Source organism: Kogia breviceps, chromosome 8, assembly GCF_026419965.1.
Source record: "Kogia breviceps isolate mKogBre1 chromosome 8, mKogBre1 haplotype 1, whole genome shotgun sequence".
NCBI classification, from domain to species: domain Eukaryota; kingdom Metazoa; phylum Chordata; class Mammalia; order Artiodactyla; family Physeteridae; genus Kogia; species Kogia breviceps.
The window spans coordinates 12,136,604-12,161,985 of NC_081317.1; the positions used below are offsets into that span (position 1 = coordinate 12,136,604).

The 25,382-nt window shown below is 36.5% G+C and overlaps 1 protein-coding gene across 4 annotated transcripts in view; it reads left to right on the forward strand.

Annotated features, from left to right (window-relative positions):
- The window catches only part of RC3H2 (ring finger and CCCH-type domains 2), a 47,281-nt gene extending 27,706 nt beyond the window's left edge, over positions 1-19,575 (forward strand). Inside the window, exons 8-21 of one of the 4 annotated variants that reach the window (XM_059073018.2) lie at positions 69-187; positions 1,909-2,021; positions 8,570-8,878; positions 12,564-12,778; positions 13,455-13,888; positions 14,478-14,648; positions 16,169-16,315; positions 16,642-16,855; positions 17,095-17,179; positions 17,749-17,830; positions 17,928-18,062; positions 18,316-18,423; positions 18,521-18,669; positions 19,290-19,575. In XM_059073018.2, the coding sequence (XP_058929001.1) occupies positions 69-187; positions 1,909-2,021; positions 8,570-8,878; positions 12,564-12,778; positions 13,455-13,888; positions 14,478-14,648; positions 16,169-16,315; positions 16,642-16,855; positions 17,095-17,179; positions 17,749-17,830; positions 17,928-18,062; positions 18,316-18,423; positions 18,521-18,669; positions 19,290-19,485 (2,477 nt within the window). In that variant the 3' untranslated portion in view covers positions 19,486-19,575. The remainder of the gene's footprint in view (positions 1-68; positions 188-1,908; positions 2,022-8,569; positions 8,879-12,563; positions 12,779-13,454; positions 13,889-14,477; positions 14,649-16,168; positions 16,316-16,641; positions 16,856-17,094; positions 17,180-17,748; positions 17,831-17,927; positions 18,063-18,315; positions 18,424-18,520; positions 18,670-19,289) is intronic. The other 3 variants (XM_059073021.2, XM_067040784.1, XM_059073019.2) reach the window with 3 other exon arrangements.
- Positions 19,576-25,382: the final 5,807 nt, after the last annotated feature.

Consider the following 25,382-nt stretch of genomic DNA (forward strand, 5'->3'; position numbering starts at 1 on the left):
AATAACACAAGAGACTTACTGCTAAAAAATTCTATTTTCTTATCCCATCCCCTTGGTGGACTATACAGATGCTGTTTCACCAACTTGGGAGCAGCTAGAAAATGCAATGGTAGCTGTTAAAACAGTGGTTCATGGCCTTGTGGACTTCATACAAAATTATAGTAGAAAAGGCCATGAGACACCTCAGGTAAGCACATTTATTGCACTTCTAACTGCTCTTAAATTTTTTTTTTTTTTTTTTTTTTTTTTTCGGTACATGGGCCTCTTACTGTTGTGGCCTCTCCCGTTGTGGAGCAGGCTCTGGACGCACAGGCTCAGCGGCCATGGCTCATGGGCCCAGCCGCTCTGCGGCATGTGGGATCCTCCCGGACTGGGGCACAAACCCGTGTCCGCTGCCTTGGCAGGCAGACTCTCAACCACTGCGCCACCAGGGAAGCCCTGCTCTTAAATTTTTAACAGAGCATCCTGAACATCTTAACAAGCTGTTTGGTTAATGGACTCCTTATGTGACTCCACTGTCACATAAGTTTTTATTGTCTCTCTTCTTTTGAGAGAAACCCAAGTTTTAGTGTACCTGATAAATAATTCAGTACAGCAGCAGTTTGAGGCATATCTTGAATATGAGTTTACTGCAGGTTTTTTTGACCAACTCTATAGATCTGATTCCTTCCAAATATTTTGTCTAATTTTCTTCTAATGTGGGGAAATTGTCACTTTTTTCTCCTTTGCTGCCATACCAATGAATTCATGTTTGTATATGTGTGGAAGTAAATAAATAGGTATTTTCAGTGCACTTTTGAAGGAGTTATTTAAGGTAAAATCCTTCATTCTAGTAATAACATCCATTTATTAAATCACTATGAGCCAGTCCCTATGTTCAGTATTTTACATATGTTATTTCTAATCATCACAGCCACCTGCAAGATAATTACTGTTCCCAAGCTGAAGTTTAAAGAGGTTAAATAACATATGTAAGGTCATGGTGGCAGTAAGTGACAGAACTGGTATCAAATCTACTCCAAAGTGATCTTTCCACTCTTCTGTCCTTATTCTGTTAGAAGACATTATAATGTTCAAATATTAACTGAAAGATGAATGTTTCTTTTTTTTTTTTTTTTTTTTTTTTTTTTCGGTATGCGGGCCTCTCACTGTTGTGGCCTCTCCCGTTGCGGAGCACAGGCTCCGGACGCACAGGCTCAGCGGCCATGGCTCACGGGCTTAGTTGCTCCGCGGCATGTGGGATCTTCCCGGACCAGGGCACGAACCCGTGTCTCCTGCATTGGCAGGCGGATTCTCAACCACTGCGCCACCAGGGAAGCCCGTGAATGTTTCATATTTAAGGTCACAGAAATAACATCTTAGATTTTGATGCAAATTATAGCAGTTATGATGATGTTTTTATATTTTGCCTTATTATTTGTATGAACTTAGCTCCAAGCCTTAGAAGAAAGTTGTTCTCTCAAATTGACAAATAAATTAGTATTTCTTAATTTTTAACTTCTGGGGTAAGTTGTATTCTCCCTTTTCCTGAGAAAATTTAAGTGGACAAAGCTTATGGCTTTTTTAATGCTTTTTGAAATTGGTTGCTTGATTTGGGTATCATAATTTTAAGACAGCAATAAATTGATGAGAAAATCTTTTATTTTTGTGGGCATTTTGTTGCCTGACAAATAAGTAACATAACATTTGAACCAGTTCCAGATAATCCTCAGAAGGAATATCTGAATTGCCAACTCAGGGTTGTGCCACATACGTAACAGGAAACAATGCAGTGGTAGTTGTGTCAGCACAAGAATTACTTATCTAACGTGAAAAAGAATTGAAGGTGTAATCATAAAATCCTGGAGTCCCAAGAGTGAGTGACAACTGGAATCTTCACTTTTCCAAACATTGATTTTCTTTTCGTAGCCTCAGCCAAACAGCAAATATAAGACTAGCATGTGCCGAGATTTGCGACAGCAAGGAGGGTGTCCACGAGGAACAAATTGTACTTTTGCCCATTCTCAGGAAGAGCTTGAAAAGTAAGTTAGGAGAACTCTCTTTTATTTGGGATTAATTTTTGGTCATTATGAAAGTGTTATATAGAGTCTTAAAGTTTGTGATGAGTTTCAAAGATGCAGTCAAGTTTGCATTGTGGAAGTCTTTAGATTGAAAAATAACCTTTCTTTTGAAACCATACCTTGTTGCTTCTGGCAGCATGGTTAACATAATAAGTGATTTAGAACCTTATTCAGGTGTCATATTTTAGACCATTGTATATCTGGGATCCATGTTTCTGCTAAACACCTGTGCAGAATGAAAGTATTCTTATGTTCACTCTTACTTGCTCAGGTTCCATTGAAGGTAACAGCTGAGTCCCAGGTAAAATGGTAAAGCAGATGCATTTTCTTTTTATGGTTTTTGGTCTTTTTAACATTCTTTTTTCTGTCTTCTTTTCCCTTTTTCTTGTCCTATGGGTAATCCCTTTTTCTATGTCCATTTACCCCAGACGTAAAGGTAAATGGATATAAGCTGTAATATGTGTTGTCCAAGTTTTTGTTATTTTGTTTTTTAACCAAAACATTCATCATTGAGATCTCATCAAAAATTGATTCCAGCCTTTCTACTGAATAACTGGTCTTTATATCAACTCTTAATGGACATCTCTCTTTTGTTTTTAGACACTTTAAACCCAATTTGAGCTAATTTTCTCCTCTTATACGTCTTCTCTTGTATACATCTTCCATCTGCTATCCCCAGGTGTACCCTGTCCAGCCAGTTATACGTGCCATGTTATAGGAATCATCTTTGCCAGCTTTCACCTACTTGTCTTAGTCACCAAGTTCTGTCAGTTCACCTTCCTATATATTTCTTGACTCTCCCTTGTTCTTTCTGTCCTTACAGTCTAAGCTGTCATCCCTTTTTCTTGATCCATAGTTTCCTCCTAACTAGTCATCTTACAGCTATGGTTGCCCACCTCCAATCCCATTATTCCCCACAAAATAGGTAGAACTTTATACATAAGGCTCATTGCAGGTAATGAGACTTGGGCATCCCTGTGGGTAAACATATAAAATCTACTGTCTGGCCCTCAAGACTCTGTGTCATCTAGTTTGTGCCTACCTTTTTTATCTCATCTCACAACGCTCCCTAATTTTATTGTATACTCAAGCCACGCTGACCATTTGTCAGTGCCATGCTCCTTCCCACCTTAAGTCTTTTATATAATGTAGTTCCTTCTAGCCTTGCCTTTGGAGCTTTCCCTGTGCCTAGCTCATCCTTTCTTTTTCAGAGGCATCCCCCCAGTATTTCATACTAAACCAGGTTCTTCTTTTTCCTGCTTATCAAAATTATAATTAACTTATGGGTCTGTCTTGGGGGTTGACAAACTTTTCTGTAGAGATGCAGATAGTGAATGTTTTCAGCTTGGTGAACCATTCTGTCAACCACTCTGCTCTGCCACTGTAGCAAAAAAGCCACCATAGACAATGCATAAAATGGGCATGGCTTTAAACTTTATTTATAAAAACAAGCAACTTTGACCCATAGGTGATAGTTTGCTGACCCCTGATCTATTTATTGAATCTTTGTCTGCCTTACTGAAGTGTAAGGTCCATGGACTATATCCATCTTGTTTATTATTGTCTCCTCTTTTCAGTGACTAGCACTGGGCCCTGCACATAATGAGCTCTACGGCAACAGCAATGTGATTGAAGATAAATGTGTGTGCATTAAAAAGAAGAGTAGAAACATGCTTCCCTTCTTACTATCCCCCTGCCTCGCCCAGATTGGAAGATCCCAGAGAGGCTACAGGAGTCTTAAGAAAAAAAGGGTGCTGTTTGCATCTAGTCTGGGCAGTTCTATATGATGTATACAGAGTTTTACATCAAGATGATTTTTTAGACTCGAGATATTTTGAGCTTGTCCATACCTGAAGTAGAGCTTTTTAGTTAAAATATAGCTTTTTAGGGGACCTTGCTTGGGAGCACTTAAAAAAGAGAAGAAACTGTGATTTCATTGTCATTCCACTCACAACTGGTGCCCACCTGAAAATCCATTTTACCTCTTATACCTTCAAATTGGCTTCCTGCTCTCCATCTCCAGTTATTACTTCAGAACTTTATTATTTCTTGCCTGAATTTATAATGGTAGCAGTAAAAATAATAATAGCCAAATTAATCGGTCAGATTTTGTGCCAGGTGCAGTGTTTAATGTTTCACGTGTTTACCCAATTTGTCCATTCTACTGCTATGTGGCTTTTTTTTACTTAATTGATTAATTTATTTACATTTTTATTTTTGGCTGTGTTGGGTCTTCATTGTTGCACGTGGACTTTCACTAGTTGTGGTGAGTGGGAGCTACTCTTTGTTGCAGTGCGTGTGCTTCTCATTGTGGTGGCATCTCTTGTTGCAGAGCATGGGTTCTAGGTGCACGGGCTTCGTTGCTCCGTGGCATGTGGGGTCTTCCTGGACCGGGGCTCGAACCCATGTCCCTGCGTTGGTAGGCAGATTCTTAACCACTGCGCCACCAGGGAAGTCCTACTACGTAGCTTTTTACAGGCGTCTCCCTATGTCTCAACCAAGATTTTCTTTCACAAATACGGGTTTAATCATGTCCATCTTCTCCTTTAAATTCTTAATTGGTTCCTCAGTATATCACTGGTTCTGGGCCCAATCTTGCTTTCCAGCCTTATTCCACCTTTTGCGTTCTTTATTTTTTTAAGGTACATCCAGTTTACTACTATATGAATTCTTTCACTCTTCTTTCCCTTATACATGTTGTTCGCTATATCATATGCTTTCCTCTTCTCTGTTGGGAGAGCTTCTGTTCCTGATTATACTCAGATATCATCTTCCGTCTGAAAACTTCCCTGACTTCCCAGGCAGTGTTAGTTGCTTTCTTCACTGTGCTGCCATAGTACTCTATACCTGGTAACTTTATAACTACCGGTTCTTTCACTGTGTTGCAATTATTTATTTACTGGTGTGTATTTTCACTGGACTTCATTTATTTTATGGGTTATTCATCTTTATATTTTCTGCACATAACAGGTATTTGACATGTAAACTCAGGATACTTATGTTGAAAGAGCAAATAATCTATAGTTCCTATTTCCAACCAGCTTCACACTCCCTGTTGCTGTTAAATAAAAGAAGAAGAAGAAGAAGGAAAAACAGGGTAATACAAAGCATTAAGGAAGTGGAAGATGTCATTATCTTGTTGGTTAAAAAAATGCATGTTGCTACCCAACTCTGTACTTTTTGAGGGTGGAGCCTTTATCTTAGCTCCCGTAATGTACCAGGAGGAATTCAGCAAATGTTTGTTCAATTTAAATAAATTTTATCCCAGCCTGCTTTCTCTACTATACATATCTCTAACCAAACAAATGCCCAGAATCTCTCTTAAGAATATGTTTGAATATATTTTAGAATTTAGGGTATTGGAATCCTGTTCCCAAAAATTGCTGCATTCTGGAGAGTATCAAAAGCCTGAGGTCAACCAGCTCAAGAAATATTTTTTAAAATGGTTGTTAAGTGCTAGGTACTATTTGAGGTACTTCTAGTGGGGAAAGAAGAACAGTAAACATATAAACAGACAATTTCAGTTACTGATAAAATGTTATAAAGAAAGTCTGAGGTGGAAACAAGCTTGGCACGTTCAGGAACTAGAAAAAAGACTAGTGTGCCTGGAGAATGAGAAGAATGGCAAACGATAAGGTTGGAGAGGTTAGGCGAGGGCCAGACCATATTGGCTTGGTGAACATTGGCAAGGAGTTTGCATTTTATTTTGGAAGTCATTATAGGGTTTTATTCAAATGGAACAATGAGATTTTAATTTTGTCTTAGAAATGTCACTCTAGTGTCTGCATGATATAGACCAATTAAACTGCTGCAGTGGTCCAGGCATGAGATTAGTAGCTTGGTCCTAGGATTGTGGTAATTGAGATGATGAAAAGTAGTCAGATTTGGGATATATTTTGGAAGTAGAGCTGATAGGACTGATAGATCGAATGTGGGGTGTAAAGAAAAGAGAAGATCAAGGATGACTCCAAGGTTTGGGGCCTGCATAACTAAGTAATGTCTTTTACTAAGATAGGAAATGCTTGGGGGTAGAAAATCAGTACTCTTGGCCATGTGAAGTTTAAGGCTTACTCCACATTCATGCAGCAAATATTTATGGAACACCTAGCATGTACCAGGCACTGTGCTGAAGATAGAGAGATGAATAAGGAACGCAGAATTCTTGCTTTCATGGGACTTACATTGTAATGAGAAGATCAACATAAACCGAATAAATAGAAAACATAATATCTGGTACTGATTGGCACTATGAAGAAAAATAACAAGATAAGGAGAATGAGATTGGAAAAGGGGAGATATTTTAGTTGAGATTGTCTGGGAAGGGATCCCAGAGGATATGACATTTAAGCAGACACCTGAATGAAGTGATGATGCACTAGAGAAGAAAAGATAATTATAGGAGTGAAGTCTTTGAGAAGGCAAATGGGCTTGGGACCTGGGGTGCAAGTGGAAAGATTGGCCTGAGATAGGAATAGGAACTCTTCACCTCCTACTTTAGGTGGAGTGTGTAGTTACAGAAGCAGGAAGGTTGGCAGGATTGGTGATGGAAAGATAAGTAATTCTCCTCTGGTGTCATCTGTTTTCTCTGTGAAGTGGGAGGCAGTATCATCAGCGGTGGCGGGGCTCTGGGGAATGGAAGGGAAGAGGATGTTAGAGATAGGAAAGTGAATTTAGTAGAGAAGTGTATTAATGTAGTGCTTGGCCATTTTAAATAATTGATCATGATTTTGAAGAGAGTTTAGTCAGCATGATTGCATGAGTTTTCTCTAGCAAAATTCACCTACTTGAGCAGACACAGGATAAGAGAATAAGTAACAGATTGGATTGGGGTTTTACCAGGTGAGTTCAACAGGGTAATTGGACCAAGGGAGTTAAAGGTATTTACAAGGGAGGAATTAATGGTAGATAATGGATTCTAAGCTGGGTAAGGCAGGGAGCTCATGGATGACTTTAAAAGAATAGGAAGTAATTGGCTTTTTCAACTGTGAGGTCCAGATTCCAAGCCTAAGTCTTTAGCTGCCTAGATGCCAGGAGTCCAGTATGTATCCCTGTTTGTCCCTTACTTTACCTTACTCCTCTCTTTTAAGAGACTCACAATTAAAACTTTATTTTTTGCCCGCCAGAGCAATCTTAAGGATATTTGAAATTTATCCTTTGAGAATGGAAAGCAAGGCGCAGCTGGGCATTTTGGGCAAGAACCTTTGACGTGAAGAATGAAGAGCAGCTTGCAGAGTAGCGTGTTGAGGAAAGCACTGGCCCCTCCATGCCGCCAAACTGCCTTTCTAAAATATAGGCCTCATAACCCTCATTCTTCAAGAAGTACTCATTGGTTCCCCATATCTGTAAGATGACATATATAAGCTGGCCATAACCTATGGTTTTTTTGAACTTCATGTTCTATCACTCCACCTTTAGCCAGTCTGATCTGGGAATACGTGTCTTTACTGAGCTTTGCTGCTTCTGTCAGTGTGTGTGTATGAATGAGATGGGGAGAATTGAATAATGAAGCTGTCTATAGATACTGAAGGACTAAAAGGGAAACTTGTGAAGGCATTGCTCATCCCTAACACTGTTTATATTTGATTACCATATGTTTGGTTATATATAACATTAATATCAGATTAATTTAGGTAAATGTAATTATGAACCCGTATGTCTAGTTGTCTTTCTATTCATATAACATAGTTGTTCACCACTTTAAAATATTGGAGGGAACACTGACTAGGACTGCATTGTAATGAAATTTTTGTTGTATGACTGGAAATAAATTTTCTTAAATGGAATCAAAGATCAGGTTGCTTTATATATTAGAGTATTATATCTGACCACCATAAATAAAACCCTGAATTTAATATCAGAAAATATCTTTAATCCACATACTTTTTACTTTAGTCATAAACTAATCCGAAAAATAGAATACTGAATTTCTATATTTTGGTGTAATGTTTAAGAATGAGTTTTGGGTTTTTTTTTAATCTCATTAAAATTATATGATGCCTTAACAATTTGGTAACAACGGAGAATTCTTTCAACTCTTGCATACCTTTTCATTCTACATTCCGAAATAAATTTGGTCTGGTTACTTTCATTTTTATATAGTGTACTTTCTATTCCAATTATACAAAATTTTCAAGAAGATCTCTTCCCTCTCTCAAAATAGTTTCTTGAATACATTTGTACTTTTCTTGCTACATTAATTATATGTCTACATACATAAGTATTGTGTGTACATATATATTGTATATGGCAGATATATTTTCATGTGGTGGCTATCATAGCAGAGTTTGATGTAGACTGTACTTGATATTTAGCTGAAGAAACTTTTTTAACATCTTTATTGGAGTATAATTGCTTTATAATGGTGTGTTAGTTTCTGAAGAAACCTGTTTTTCAAAGTTCTTCCTTTTAACATTTTTTCCTATTGCTCCCTCCTTTTATTTATTTATTTTTTTTACTTAGGGTAAGATTTAGTGAAATATTTACTGATATGTTTATTGTCTTTGAAACAGGTATCGATTAAGGAACAAAAAGATCAATGCAACTGTAAGAACGTTTCCTCTTCTAAATAAAGTTGGTGTAAACAACACTGTCACAACCACAGCCGGAAATGTCATTTCTGTCATAGGAAGTACTGAAACAACGGGGAAAATTGTTCCAAGTACAAACGGAATTTCAAATGCAGAAAACAGTGTTTCCCAGCTAATTCCACGTAGTACTGACAGTACATTAAGAGCTCTGGAGACTGTGAAGAAAGTGGGGAAGGTTGGCACTAATGGTCAGAGTGCTGCTGGGCCTTCTGCAGAGTCTGTAACTGAAAAGTAAGTATTAGGTAAAAATGTTTAACATGAGTATTTTAGCCTTTTTATAAGTACCTGAGTATTTTTATTTATCCTGAGGAAAAGCAGTTAATCAGAATTTTTATGCAGAATGTTCATGTAGTAGAAAAAGCACTAAATACCAAAAGAGTTGAGTTCTAGTCCTGGATCTGCAATTGAATAGCTCTGTGACCTTGGAAATTCACTTCAACTCTGGGTTTTGTTTTCTTCAACTGTAAACTGAAGAGGCTGGACCAGAATTGAGTTTTTCTCACCTTATTTCCTTGAACTTTAGGATTGAGTCCATAGAGGTGCCAAAAAGGAACTAAGTAGAAACCTAAGCAGGTGAGATGCTTGAGCCTCCAGCCCCTGTTTCAATTAGAACAGTTCCACTTTATGCTCTGTGATGATGTGTAGTTGTTAAGAGGGAAATCTTTAAAGCCAAACTCTGTGGGTTCAAATTCTGGCTCAGTGTTCCCCAGCTGTTTGATCTTAGGCCAGTTACTTAATCTGTCTTCCTCAGTTTACTTATCCATAAGATTGGTATAATAATACTACCTGCTTCATATGTTGGTTGTGAGGATTAAATGAGTTAATACTGCAATATGCTTTGAACAGTGCCTGCCACAAAGCACTCACTAAATATCTGCTGCTGTTATTATAACTACCATTATTATTGTTACCATTATTGTTGTTTTGGGGGTTCAGCATAAGATTTAATTTGGCGGAAAGGGTTTGCTACTTTAAGAAAAAAGTTCTAAAACTTTCCGATTATCTGAAAAGTTACTTCCACCTCTAATATCTCAGGCTTTTGTATTCTTCTAGCATCTTAAAATCTGAGCTAAAGCATGTTTAGATTATGTTGCCCATAAATAGTCTGTCAATGTCTATTATATACCTTTTGGGGAAAAAGCGTTATGCTAGGCACACAGTAAATTGCTAGGGATTTCAAATAATAAATGGATAGGTAGACATTTATATTCTTTATTTCTGCAGTTAGCAATGTGTAGGGAAATTTGTTTATCAGAGAATTCTTATAATCTTCCCTCAGAGAGATCTTCGAAGAGATAAATCAGAGAACATTGTCTAGTTTAGCAAATGTTATTTACACACTAATACTGAGCTCTGACTTTGGCACTCTTGAAAATACATGAGAGTGCCGCAACTAAGACCTAACACAGCCAAAAAAAAAATAAAGAAAATTTTAAAAATAAGTAAAAAGAAAAAAAGTACATGAGTTGTATAAGATATCTGTGCATTTAAGAAACTTACGAAGACATAGTTGGGGAGGCAGCACTTACATAAATGAAGCAATATTGGAGTTGGATTAAAGAATAGGAAAATTTTATATTGCTGGGTAAAATATGATAAGATTTAGGTAGGTTAGCACCAGATTATGGACATCTTGTGTTAATATATTTAGGAAATGAGCTTTTGAAGGGTTTTGGCAAGGTAAAGTTGTAAAACCATTTTATATTCATACAGTGAAATGTTACTCAGCCATTAAAGAATAAGGTACTAGTACATACTACAATATGGATGAACCTTGAAAACATTATATTAAGTGAAAGAAGCTAGATACAAAAGCCACATATTGTAGAATTCCATTTATGTGAATGTCCAGAATAGGCAAATCCGTAGAAGACAGAAAGTAGATTAATGGTTGCTAGGGGCTGGGGCTGGGGGACAAGGGGATGGAGAGTGAATGCTAATGAGTACAGGGGTGGTAAAAATGTTTCAGAATAAGATAGCGGTGATCGTTGCACAGCCTTGGGAATATACCAGAAATCACTGAATTGTACAACTTACAAGGTTAAATATATCTTAGTTTTTTAAAAAATGATGGACTAGAGAAAACAACTTTCAGAAATAAGTAAATCTCGGTAAATAAATCATTTATTCATTCAGAAATTATGGACCTTCTACTATGTGCCAAATACCAGGCCAATTGGCATAGTTAATGAAAATGAAGTAGATATACTCCCTGCTTCTATGAGTCTTCCAGTGTAGTTTGGGAGACAGACATAAGCAGATATCATATAATATATTCTGAAAGGTACTGTAATGGAGTTGTGTTTCAAGTGTTATTAAAACACAAAAAATAACAATAATTCTACCTGGAGTTATTGTGGAAGGTTTTTTAGAGGTAAGGTGATGACACCTGAGCCATTCCAAAAGTATGGCTAGTTAGGAAGGAAGGGTCTTGTCAGTAGAGAAAGCAGCACAGGCAAAAACATGTAGGTAAGAGGGCCTGCTGCAAAGGACAGCCTAGAATCCTAAATTCATCTAGAATCTAGCTGTTTGGCTAGAATGGGACTGAAAGTTAGCTTTTTCCTTAAGTCTGGATTTTCGGGATAGCTTGTATGATTTCATAAGGCTATGGACCTTGTCATGGATTTTGGTACCTTTTTCCTGCAAAGTCTAAGAATTTGTCATTTCAAAGTACTTATCTGAATTTTATGATATATAACATTCTGCTGTGGAGGACCAGATAATCTATGTAAAGCACTTAGAATAGTGCCTGGAATGTGCTCATTAATTGATTAGTGTTACTTATTATTGTTAAGAGGAAATCCTAATAATTTTCCTTGTTGCCTTTATTGAACTTCAAAATATAAACACAGCACTAAAATATCTTTAAACTCTAAGCCATTTGTACTTACTATTATTATCCACAGTTTATTTTCTGCATTTTAATACACAATTAAACATAGAAGTAAACATCTGCTAGACTAATCTCTGCTAGACTTAAAGACAGCCCATACTCCTTGTTATTTATACTCTTGCTTTAAAAGAGCTTTTCTAGTTTGAGAAAAGCCCTCTAATCTAGTTGAGATGCAATGCATTGAATCCCTGCATCATCAAGAAGATCTTTTTCTTGCATCACCACATATCTCAGCTCTGCCAAAGTTTGACTTCTTCAGAGGGCCTAAGAAGCCATGCTGAGATCCTCTGGAGCTGATCGCCTGGTGAATCAACAAAGGAAATCCTTTGTGTTTAAAAAAATAAAAAGAAAAGAAAAGAAAGCTTGTGTGTTTTGCATCAATTTAATGAGTAACCATTTCATTGGCATTCTGTTCATCTAGCAGATATTTACTGAGTACCTACTACGTGGCAGGAACTTTTCCATTTGTCCAACAAATATTTACTGAGTGCCTCCTGTGTGCCAGAAACTGTTTTAGATCCTGGGCATGTAGCAGTTAACAAAATGGAAAAAAATGGCCTTTCTTCAATAAGTTTACATTTCAGCTAATCTAATGCTTAATATTTAGAGCAGTACTTCCCTTTACAAATCTGTCTTATTTGTGTCAAAAAGTTCTACTGGTAAACTATATTGTTTCTGTTGAGAAGTTATTGAACAGGATTTTTTTTAAACTTCCAGTAGGAAAAATCTTTGTTTAAAGTATGAGTAAAAAGGGACTAGTGGATCACATTGTGCCTGGGATTTGTTTGCAGTTTTTTGTTTTGTTTTTCACCCTCACCAAAATATGAGATCTGTTACTATAATCTTGTGAATTAACAGTGTAAGGTGGTAATGAAATTCATGGCCTTATTTGGCACTGTGGAAATACCTGAAGCATTTGCTGTTAGTGGTCACTATAATTTTATGAACCATTCCTACTGAGAAGGACTTTTAACAGTCATAGATAGTGATTTATCATTTGCCCTTGTTAAATTTTCTCTCCAGTAAAATTGGTTCTCCACCCAAGACTCCTGTAAGTAATATAGCGGCTACCTCAGCTGGGCCCACTAATGTTGGAACAGAGCTGAATTCTGTGCCTCCAAAATCCAGCCCATTTATAACTAGAGTACCAGTATATCCTCAGCATTCTGAAAACATTCAGTATTTTCAAGATCCAAGGACTCAGATACCCTTTGAAGTCCCACAGTACCCACAGACAGGTAAGTAATTTTAGACAATTCTAAGAAAAAAAGAAACTACAATATAACATTTGATGTAATAAATTAGTGAATCATTTATATCTGCCTAGAAAATCTACATTAAAAAATTAATCCTTTGGACTATATGACCCCTGAGGTTTCTTCCTGTCCTAAGAATCTATGATTCTACATACCAGTAGTTTTAAGATTCTCATTCCTATGAATCAAATGTAGGGTCCATGGATGAGCTTTAGTGAGTTCTGTATGTCCTCTGAAATAGTATACTAAGTGTTTGGTTTATATATACTTAAGTATAATTTTGGAAAGACAATGCACAGCTTATATAGATTATGAAAGAGGTCTTTAACCTCTGCTACCCAAAAGGTTAAGAATCAATGATGTAACTAATTACTTAATCTAAAACCTGTGGCAATACATGGCCTAGAAGGAAATTTACCAGCCATCTGTTAACAGCTCATCAAGTGTTTTTAAGGAGCAGTTTAACAAATTATTGAACATTAATGATTTTCATATAGTGGTGTCTTGAAAGTGTGTAGTGTCTTTCTAAACCAGGGGTAACTAAAATTCAAAGCTTATTTTATTTTCCAACATTAAAGGCTGCTTTAGACTTTAAACCATTACAAAATGTTAAATTTTACTAAGATTACATTAAATATTCCTCTTTCCAATTTTCAAGGATACTACCCACCACCTCCAACAGTACCAGCTGGTGTGGCTCCCTGTGTTCCTCGCTTTGTGAGGTCCAATAATGTTCCAGAGTCCTCCCTCCCACCTGCTTCCATGCCATATGCTGATCATTACAGTACATTTTCGCCTCGAGATCGAATGAATTCTTCTCCTTACCAACCTCCTCCTCCGCAGCCGTATGGACCAGTTCCTCCAGTACCTTCTGGAATGTATGCTCCTGTGTACGACAGCAGGCGCATCTGGCGCCCCCCTATGTACCAACGAGATGACATTATTAGAAGCAATTCTTTACCTCCAATGGATGTGATGCACTCGTCTGTGTATCAGACGTCTTTGCGGGAAAGATATAACTCATTAGATGGGTATTATTCAGTGGCTTGTCAGCCACCAAGTGAGCCAAGGACAACTGTGCCTTTACCAAGGGTAAGTGATAATGGAAATAGGAATGCTGATATAGTGTAGTGGTTAAGAGTCTAGAGTCTGGTGTTAGACCATTCAGGTATATATCCTGGCTCCTCCACTTACTTATTGTGTGACTTACGGAATTTTACTTGACTTCTCTATATCAATTTTTTTGTATTTGATGGAAACCATAGTAGTACCTACCTCATAAAGCTGTTGTGAGGATTAAATCAGAAAAAAGCAAAGCTCTTAGAATTGGACCTGATGCATATTCATGCTCAATAAATGTTATATTTGGATACGAAGCTGATGGGAAGGTAAAAAGAAATCTTCAAAATACAAAGACAGGGCCTATTTTTAGTATCCCCACATATATACATATGATTTTCCTAAACCGGAAAAGTGAGTGCTCAGATTTTACTTTTAACATTTGACTAAATATTAACCCTTTCGTTTAAGTGTTTGGAGAATAGGCTAGGGTGACTTCCCTACTGTATTTTTTTTTTTGTCCCAACAATATAATAAATGTTCACATTATTTCCACAGAGCATAGTTAAATTTATTTACCACTCCCTAGATGATTAAGATTGTTTCTTTTATCCCCCCTTAGGAACCTTGTGGTCATTTGAAGACCAGTTGCGAGGAGCAGATAAGAAGAAAGCCAGAGCAGTGGGCACAGTACCACACTCAGAAAGCACCTCTTGTCTCGTCAACTCTTCCTGTGGCAACACAGTCACCAACACCACCTTCTCCTCTATTCAGTGTAGACTTTCGCACTGATGTAAGAAAGGTTTTAATTACTTGATGTTGCAGGGATAGGTCAGACAACTGACTTCAGAGCACTCATTCAAACCAGAGTTAGCTATGTTGGATATTTTGCATTGGTTTGGTGCCAGTTGAGTTTAATTCAATAAACACTGAGTATGTAAGCACTATGGCTAGGCATTGTGATACTCTGAAGACCACTAAATCACAGTCCTTTTTCCACCAAGAATTCAAAAATCTTTCCAGCAGTATAGTTCTCATTATTTTTATGGCTTTTATTAATAATAAGATTTATATCCACCATTTATTGAGCACCTACTTGTGCCAGGCACTGTATTAAGCAGTTATTTAATTCTTACAGAATCCTTAGGGGGCAGGTATTACCCATATTTTTCATGTTAGGAATCCTACTCAGAGAAGTTAAGTAATTTGCCCAAGTAGTAAATTCACCCTGTAAGTAGCTTGGATTTGAATTCTGGTCTATCTGAGGCATTTCTTCCCTACTTCACAAGAGGTGCAGAAATGCCTACTGTATTATTTATGGTGTTTTAAATCACTGTTAATTATTCTTATCATTTCAAAACAAGTTTTTGTACCAGGATTATTTTAATGTACCCTGTTTTCAGTACTGTTATATTTAGAGCAAACCATTAATTTTTTTTGATTCATCTGGTTTATTTCCTATCCCTAGAGATACTAAAATAAAATTTTTTTCTAGTCTTTTCATTAGGAAAAATTTCAAGCATATGCAAAAGTAGAGAGAATAGTAGTAAACTCCATGTACCCATTACCCACAATTATCAACTCAGCCTATCTTGTTTCATTTGTACCCCCTCTTCCTACTGGATTATTTTGAAGTAATCCTAGACATCATATTTTTCTATCCATAAATATTGAATTTTTTTTTTTTTTTTTTTTTTCTGGTGGTACGCGGGCCTCTTACTGCTGTGGCCTCTCCCTTTGCGGAGCACAGGCTCTGGACGCGCAGGCCCAGCGGCCATGGCTCAAGGGCCCAGCCGCTCTGCAGCATGTGGGATCCTTCCAGACTGGGGCACGAACCCGCATCCCCTGCATCGGCAGGTGGACTCCCAATCACTGCGCCACCAGGGAAGCCCCAAATATTGAATTTTTAAAGTAGATCCAAATTTATCTCATCAAACTTATACTTCTTCAAAGCAGCTAACCATCTTGACAAGAGTGATAGAATTGCCACTTGCTTAATATAAAAATGTATTTGTATTTATCTGTGTATCTGTGTGTTTTCTTTTGCTTTTTTTCATTTTTTAGAGCACTTTGTACCATGTTAGAGGCATGCTATAAAAGAGAAGGCATTCTCTTTTCTATTAATATGTAATACAAATACAAATAATATAAATACTATTTACTTGTTACAGTTTTTTATATTATTGAATGTTTAATTGTTCACTATAAAGTGCTGTGAATTCTATAGTAGTTACTTTATATTAGTTACAAGTTTGTAAATTTAAATTTCTTACCAATTGCCTGTGCCTTTTTTTTTTTTCTTTTTTTAATCAGTTCTCTGAAAGTGTGAGTGGCACAAAATTTGAAGAAGATCATCTTTCCCATTATTCCCCCTGGTCTTGTGGCACCATAGGTTCCTGTATAAATGCTATCGATTCAGAGCCCAGAGATGTAATTGCTAATTCAAATGCTGTGTTAATGGTATGATTTGGGGGGCAAGGGTTGTCGTGCATGTTGATTCAAGTTTTAGAATGATTGAATGCTTTCATCTTCATATCGTTGGTATGTTACTCATCTGTAAGCAGCAGAGTTACATTTAGGTAAGCCTGAAATAAATTGCACTTAATGTTAAATTATTTGGGCATAGTTGAGTGTTTTAAAGTACATGTTGGGTTATCATTGAGATATACAGCTAATGTTAAATTTACCAGAAAACTTAATTTAATGTCTTTTGAAAGTATGTACTTGTATTATTAGCTGAAGTAATTGCCAACAATCTTTTTATTGATTTTCTTTTATTTATGCAGGACCTGGACAGTGGAGATGTTAAGAGAAGAGTGCATTTATTTGAAACTCAGAGAAGGACAAAAGAAGAAGATCCAATAATTCCTTTTAGTGATGGACCTATCATCTCAAAATGGGGTGCAATTTCTAGATCTTCCCGTACAGGTTACCATACCACGGATCCTGTCCAGGCCACTGCTTCCCAAGGAAGTGCTACTAAACCTATCAGTGTATCAGGTGATCCATTTAACTAATACTTCACCTGATACGTTCTAGCACTGTGCTTTTTAATCCTCACTGTTAGATACAGAACATTTCTCTCCATTTAACAACCACAGTAAACTCAGAATTAAATGGCTTAGCCAGGAGAACATGGCTAGTTGGATAAAATATGGATTTTTTTGGAGAAGTATACATTCACATCTATATCTGATTTTTCACTTTTCTGATCATTGTTTCTTTCTACATTTCTATAGATTATGTCCCTTATGTCAATGCTGTTGATTCAAGATGGAGTTCATATGGTAATGAAGCTACGTCATCAGCACATTATATTGAACGGTAATGTTATGCTTAATGCTTTAGGATTCTCTTTTCTCAGAGTACAGATCCTACTCCCAGTTATTCATGAACTGTGCTTTGCTAGTTTTATTTTAGCTATGTAACAAATTTCTGAAAAAAATTTTACATTTGGAATAATGACTGAAACTTTACATTTGGAATAATGACTGTTATGTAAAGCATATATAGGACTTCCCTGGTGGCGCAGTGGTTAAGAATCTGCCTACCAGTGCAGGGGACACGGGTTCGAGCCCTGGTCTGGGAAGATCCCACATGCCGCGGAGCAACTAAGCCTGTGTGCCGCAACTACTGAAGCCCGCCTGCCTAGAGCCCGTGCTCCGCAACAAGAGAAGCCATCACAATGAGAAGCCTGCGCACTGCAACAAAGAGTAGCCCCCACTCGCCACAACTAGAGAAAGCCTGTGCGCAGCAATGAAGACCCAATGCAACCAAAAATAAATTAATTAATTTTAAAAAAACATATAGTATATAGTCGTTATATAGTCATTACTGCTTTAGTTGCTTCATTTATTTCACTTTTATAACAGTAAATATATTTTTCTTTAAAGGGACAGATTCATTGTTACTGATTTATCTGGTCATAGAAAGCATTCCAGTACTGGAGACCTTTTGAGCATTGAACTTCAGCAGGTAGGCTCTGTGTCACTCAGCTTTGAATTTTTAAAAAAATAGAATGACATTTAAAAGTTAATGGATGGAAGCTGACTTTGCTTTTTTTCCCCTCTAGGCCAAGAGTAACTCATTGCTTCTTCAGAGGGAGGCCAATGCTCTGGCCATGCAACAGAAGTGGAATTCCCTGGATGAAGGCCGTCACCTTACCTTAAATCTTCTAAGCAAGGAAATTGAACTGAGAAATGGAGAGGTAAGGAAACTGAATCTCTCAGCTTCATGCCCAATATATTTGTTGTTTGCTGCTGTTGCATGTTATTTTATGCCGTTACTTAGTGCAAAATTTGGCTTTTTCTGGCGGATGATTGCTTTTAAAACTTAAGAGTAGAAATAAAATTGTAGTCCCAGATTTCTTTTTTTAGATCAATCATTGGGATTCCCATTTTAATTTAAAAGGGAAGCCCCAGTTTCCACAGATATGAAATCATCATTTTTCTTAATTACAGAGTGATTATACAGAAGATGCAGCTGATACTAAGCCTGATAGGGATATAGAGTTAGAGCTTTCAGCACTTGATACTGATGAACCTGATGGACAAGGTGAACAGATTGAAGTAAGTACTGCTGTCACACATCTAGGAGGCTTTACTCCATTGGAAATTAAAGTACAGAATACTTTCATACTGAAGGACTAACATTTTACTTTCGTAGGAGATCCTGGACATACAGCTTGGTATCAGTTCTCAAAATGATCAGTTACTGAATGGAACAGCAGTAGAAAATGGGCATCCAGTCCAACAACACCAAAAGGAGCCCCTGGAGCAGAAGAGACAGAGTTTAGGTGAAGACCATGTGATTCTGTGAGTGTTAGACATAAAATTCATAACCAGTGGGCATAGGGCATGAATAAAAAGAAATATATGCATTGTTAAATTCATTTTTGGTTTTATCCTATGAGGGGAAGACCTTACGTAATAAGGCAATGATTTGGTCAGTCTGGATTTTTAGGAGAGGAGAACTAAATTTGAACTAACCAAGTGGTCCATTTTAGCAGCCTAAAACTTGCTTTTTGTTGGGATAAAAGTTTATGTTTATGCTCTAGCATCAGGTTATACTTCCTCTAACTGATAGCCAAACATCAAGACTACAAAATGGAGAATTAAACCTAAATGAAGGGTTTCCCTTTTTAAAAATCTTGCTAAGATATTTTTGGCCTTTAGTATATAATTACTGCCAAAAATATGGGCTAATCTTGAACTCGATAGTTTGTTGGCCTTAAATTAACCAGTGTTCTAATTTTTTATTATAATTTTTGGAAAATGGGACTTTTTTAGTGACCTCCGATACTTTTTAGTGAAAAAGACATGCCTTTGCTAGGGGCTCTTAAAGTGTGTTACAACCTTTATTCAGCATGTATGGTTACTCTTAGAAGTTTTCACTCAAAGCTAATTTGTTTTCAATGTCATTTATTCTCTCCCAGGGAGGAGCAAAAAACAATTCTGCCGGTAACTTCTTGCTTTAGTCAGCCACTCCCAGTGTCCATTAGCAATGCGAGTTGCCTCCCTCTTGCCACATCTGTCAGTGTTGGCAACCTCATTCTGAAAACTCATGTTATGTCTGAAGATAAAAACGACTTTTTGAAACCTGTTGCAAATGGGAAGATGGTTAACAGCTGAAAAGAGGTTCATCTTTCAAATCTGTGACCATACCATGGAAGCATTTACACTAGCTTTTTATATATATAATATATATTATATAATGTATATTTTTTTTAAAAAAAAGATATTACTGGGGGCATCCATTTCCTGTGGACTCTTTGATACTTCAAGCCCTCTTGCATTAGCATTATGAAAAAAAAAAGAAAATTTACTTTACTAGGGTAACACGTTCACTTTCCAGAAGTGATTGGAATTTGGACATTTAACTTAAGCTTCAAGCAGCTTTTTATGAGTTTGTAGCAATCCGGTGCAGTAACTGAGCCATTTCCTATTTTAAATGGCTTCTATAGAAAATTAACAACTCAGTTATTAAACTAGCAGGATCCTACAATGATACATCTAGTGAAAGTAGACTTAATTAACTTATTTATTTCTATTTTATGTTTCACTGAGAGAAATTTCCATCTCATTCCAGCTGCTTTATTTATCTTTTTCATGGGACTTTGCATGGATTTTTTTTTCTCTCTCTTTTTTTTTTTTTTTTTTTTTTTTTAAATTTTGAAGAGTGGAGTTAGATGTTCTTACCATAGAATTTTACAGGGTTATATACTAGCTTTCTTTACTGCATTATATGTAGGAGTGTGGTGCAGTGCTTTTATCTGTAGCATTTAAATTTTTTTTCAATTTTCCATTTTTCAAAAATAGTTTCTGCTTTGTTAATATTTATACACAGGCTACTTGTTGAAGTAAGTAATTAAATATATAACCAAGTGCCTAAGTCTTTCAGCTGATGTACTAGATATTAAATTCTCCTAAGTTATGCAGAATCGTTTTTACAATTTTGATAAATTATGCACTAATGTAATGGCAGTTTTTTAAAATGCAGATTTAAGCCTGTACATTATGAATCTGATGACTTGGCAAAAGAATCAGGTGCTTTCAGCTTTCTTGAGAAAACCCTGTATGTAGTGTTTGCACTGACTAACAAGATGGTATTGCTGGGTTTTTAATTTAAACTAATTAATTTGGATGTTCATTGCATTCTCTTGGTTAAATATTGTTTATTATTACTTCATGTTGGGGTTTAATTTTCCTTGTTTTTCTGACTGTTAGGTTGATAAGACTATGAACCATGTAATAATAGAACATTGGCTAACCTTTATTCATACTTAAAAACATGAATAATTTCTGCCCTGCTAAAATGTGACTGAAAAGTGTTTTTGACTTGGCATCTGAAAGTATGCAGTATGTTCAACCAGCCAGGCTCCAGATTTGTGGGAGGTATTTTATTGAAACCTAAATTTCAGTCAACATTTGAAAACAAAAGCTGGGCATTCCTTCTGGGTGATCTTACCTATAGTTTGTGTCTTTGTTTTTCCCCTCATTTCTTTAAGATTAGTTTGACTTTTATTATTATTTTTAATTAACTTCTGTGAAGTTGTTTACTCTGAAAATTGTACTGGAATATTTTAAGCCAAGCTGATCTTTCACCAGGTGTACTGTATGTAAGGGCTTTTCCTGCTAGCAAGATGCTTAAACAGGATCATGTTATTGGTCGTCTGAGCTATTTAGTTGTTTTACAAAACCACAGCATTGTATCAGATAAGATTTTGATAAAAAGTTTTGTGCACATTTCCAGGGGCGGGAGGGTTGACATTTCCCTGAAATTTCTTGATCAGAATGAGTAAAAATACTGGTGTTTGATACCTGTCTTAATGAACATGCTCATAAGGTGACTGATAAGTTGTAAATATACCTGAGAAACAAAGGGGTAGTTTTGATATTCTGGTGTCAGTATGGAAGATCTTACACATTTATTTAATACTCAAATGTATGAAGGTGTTTGTTTGTAGCATAACAGCACAGTAGCCTTGACTTAGTTTCCTTGGTTAGTACTGTACCTTTTTGCCATGGCCAGTGCCCCCATCCCTACAAAGACATTTTATTTATTTCACTCTGTAACCTGAAATGAATAGGAACAAGAGTTTTAAACCATGTTACATTAACTTATTTCCGACATTATAAATTAGCCTAGGATATTACAGGAACGTGATTGTTATATAATTTATATCAGAACCTTTCTATAAATATGCGCTTATTACATTTGAAATGCTTCCAATGTACTTTATTTGCTGTTTGTATTTCCAAAAAGGATATGCAAACCAGTATGTCTATTTCATGGATATTTAAATAGTGAGATCTTCCATGTTGAAGGTAATGTATTTTTTTTTAAGATTTTAAAATTGCTATTTTGTTACAAAATAGAGACCTATTAACAGTTTGAGAGCTCCTTATGTGCCCTCAGGGAAAGAACCCTCTGTGCAACAGAACTACGCAAAACATCTTCAGCACGTTCTGAGGGTGAATATATACTACATAAATTGATCTTGTGTATTTAACCTTATCTTTTTAATTTTAAAATTGAAGTTTTGAAACTTGGTTGTGCTCTGCTGGAGGGGGTTGGGATAAACTGCTTAGGTGTTTGCCTACTTGTCCAGTGAAATTACATTTGCATCAGTGTATGTATATACCTGCCAACTTATTGGTATGTCTCAGAACATTTATATTAAAATAATGCTTGTCTTGCAGCAGGTGATCCCATAAAACAGTAACTCCCTGTTCTTAAAAACTTACTCTCTTCCTCACTAACAACATAGGAATTGTTTCTATGTTGGGATTATTCAGTATTGCATCCTTTATGTAGTGATCATCTTCTGTTTCTCATGGTGTGTTGGATGTGAAATAAAGACATTGGTTCTCTGCCACTTGAGAAGGAAGAGCAGTTTATCTGATCCTTCTTATGAAAGGTACCTAATGATATCATAGAGGAAAAATTACAAATCAGACCTAGAATGTGACTTTTTAAAATAGGGGGCATTCCCTGTCATTTGACCCATTACCAACATGTTGTGCTGCACATATGTTTGAAATCAAAGGATATAAAGCAATAGGAGAGGAAGTTTGTAATGTTGTCACCTAAACTGCGTATGTGGTGTATGGTCTAATAAGGAAAAAGTAATCCGAGGTCTGGAAAGTGGGAAGATGGTGAGGTTTTTGTTTTGTTCTGACTTTTTGTGTTTACAAAAATTTCTAAGTCCCATTCTGAAGACCATGTGCCTCATTCAGATACTGCGATGTAGCATCAGTAATTCTTTCTTTGTGGTCTCATTTCATCTTATGAATCCAGAGAAAGTTACTTAAGCATGTCGTCTAGTTGGTAACTGAACAAAGCAGATTCCTTTGCCTTTCCTGCCATGACTTTCAATACCATCTTAGTAAACCAGCGTCATGCATGAAAGTTGTGCATCGTAATTTTCAAGAGAAGGTACTTCAGTGGGTCAGTGGCACTGATGTTTTTCCTAGTAACTGTTTACTCTCACAAGAGAATAGTAAAAGAAATCTATACTGGAACTGAAATTTTCCGTTTGTATGGATCTGGTCACTTTCACTCAAGTTTCAAGTTGATTCTAAGTTTATAAAGCACATCCCAATTTTATATGCTGCCTTGAGAAAATTACCGGATGCACAGTGATTTGTAGGAATTTAAAATGGGATCATTTAAACATTTGAAAACATTGTTTTAAAAACCATCTAGCTTGCTTTTTGCATTTTCGATGTTAAAGCCCATGTTGTCTTGTTAACAGGGGTGGTGTTTGTAATGATCAGATTCAGCATGTGATTCAACTTTGAATATTTCTTCCCTAGCTTCTAGAGTCGTTTTCTGAGCAGACTGTCACCAGTATTGGTGACTAATCATTCAAGGGGAAAGTTGCATTGCAACTATGTATTAGTTTCCTGGAAGAACTTTCCCTGTGTTTTAGTGAATGAAGAGTGTTAATGGGATCACTTACTGTAACTCCTTCTACATAAGAACCCCTTCTGCAAGCAGAACACAAATGAACATGCTCAAGGAGTATCTCATTTTCTGGGTACATTGAATAAATTTGCTAGTTACTCCTTTATAGTAGTGGTTTCTTTGTATCCCTTTGCTGGCAAGGGAATACAAGGAGTCAAGGCCACCAATCAGAACACCCCACATTTGAGTGGAGTCCTGTTTTTACTCCAAGAGCAGTTATTCCCCCAAGTCTGAAATTGGCAGTTTTTTTCTTTTTTTAAATAAAAAAATTTAAATATCCTTAAACCAGTGAAACATAGACACTGGCTGCACTTAGTACTGCCAAAAGCCAAGGTCATTTGCATATATTCCATCAATCTGTCAAGAATTAGGCCTCACTTTATAACCCAAGGCATGGAAGTGCATGCATTCTCTTAGCTGGGCAAACAATTATACTGTAGTTGTGATACAACACATGTGGCTTTTATTTGTACTGCACATATCCACTGTACAGCCACTTGGGAGTATCGTGGTTAGCTTGCAGCAACTGCTGTCTGCATTTATACTGTTTATTGCATATTCTTTTCCCTGGAAGTGAAAGAGAAATGTTTTTCTTGTTGCATTGATTACATTTTATAAATTTGCTTAGCTGGAAAGTTTGGGAAAAGAGGCCTGTTTGTCAATTGTACAACCGATTGTGAAGCTCTAGTGTGAATATTTTTACGTCTGTATTAGACATTTTCTTTGCAAATCTATTGTTCGATTGAAATGTAAATGAAATTAAAGATGGTGTACACCCATCATGTAAAAAGCAGGCACCATCTCTAAGATGGATTTAATGCTCATTTTTAAGGCATATACTCAGCTTCTATTTAAAACTATAATTTAAAATAATTCTGTACAATGAAATGGGGAATATATATGGGAATAAATTCTATTCCATTTATTTCAATTTGAATTTCCAAATTGTAATGTTTCCCTTTGTGCTATAGGAATAGGATTAAATGGGGGAAGGCTAGGATTCATAAGGCCTGTATATGGGGGGAGGGCAGAGATGGAACAATGAGGGTTGTGATGATAGTGAATAGCAAAGAGTGAATTCTGTGTGTTTTTGCTGTAGCACTGAAGTGAAGAGATATTAGCTTTGGCTGTTCACAGAATAGAGCATCATGATTTTCAGTGTTTGAGAGAAAATTGATGGAAAAAGTTTGCAGTACTTGACATGTATTTGCATGCACAAAATAAAATTATTTGTCCACCTTAAAAGTTGTTTGTTTAGTGTCAATATTAAGTTTATAGTGCATTTTAGTTATCTTGAATTTTTATCTTAAATTTTATCTTAAATTTTTTGGTTTAACTAAGCTACCAGGTTACTCCTTAAGATTCAAACAATCACCTGCCTCATGCATTCATCACTGGGAAGGATCTGAATGAAATGAATAGGCCAGGGAGGTTGAAATAGTCCTCAATTCAATCAGTCACTTTGTTCATTCAATATAGAGTACTTTCTATATGGGAGATGAGGGTGTAGATAATACTAGCAGTTCACAGTCTAATGGAGAAAATAGGACAAATAGATAAATAACGAATAGGAAGCAATATATTACAGAAGTTTGAAGACTGTTCTGTGGAACCGCAGAATGTGACAGAGAATGGCCTGAGTGGTTCTAGACACCATTTTCACTGGACCTTGAGTAGTTTTACTCATTCACTCAACTGATGAATTTTAAGCCCCTGTCTGTGCTGGTCGTTAGGGTTGAAGGTCAGTGAAACAACAAGCCCTCTCTCTAGAAGCTCTTGGTGGGAAATGGGAAAGACAAATCTGAATAACCAGCTCAGTGAGCTATGTTCTAGTATAAGGTGTATGGAAACTCCAAAAGGGAAATTAGAGAGTGGATGGTAGTGATAGTGAGCCAGAGGAACTGCTTCTTTGAGAAATGACCTCAAAGAAGGGCATTTCTTTGTAGGCTGAGTAATATTTCACCAAGCAGAGCTCAGGGGAGAAAACACCTGAGAACCTACTGTAACTTCACAACAACCCACTCTGTATCCTAACAGCCCTTCACTATAAATATTAGGA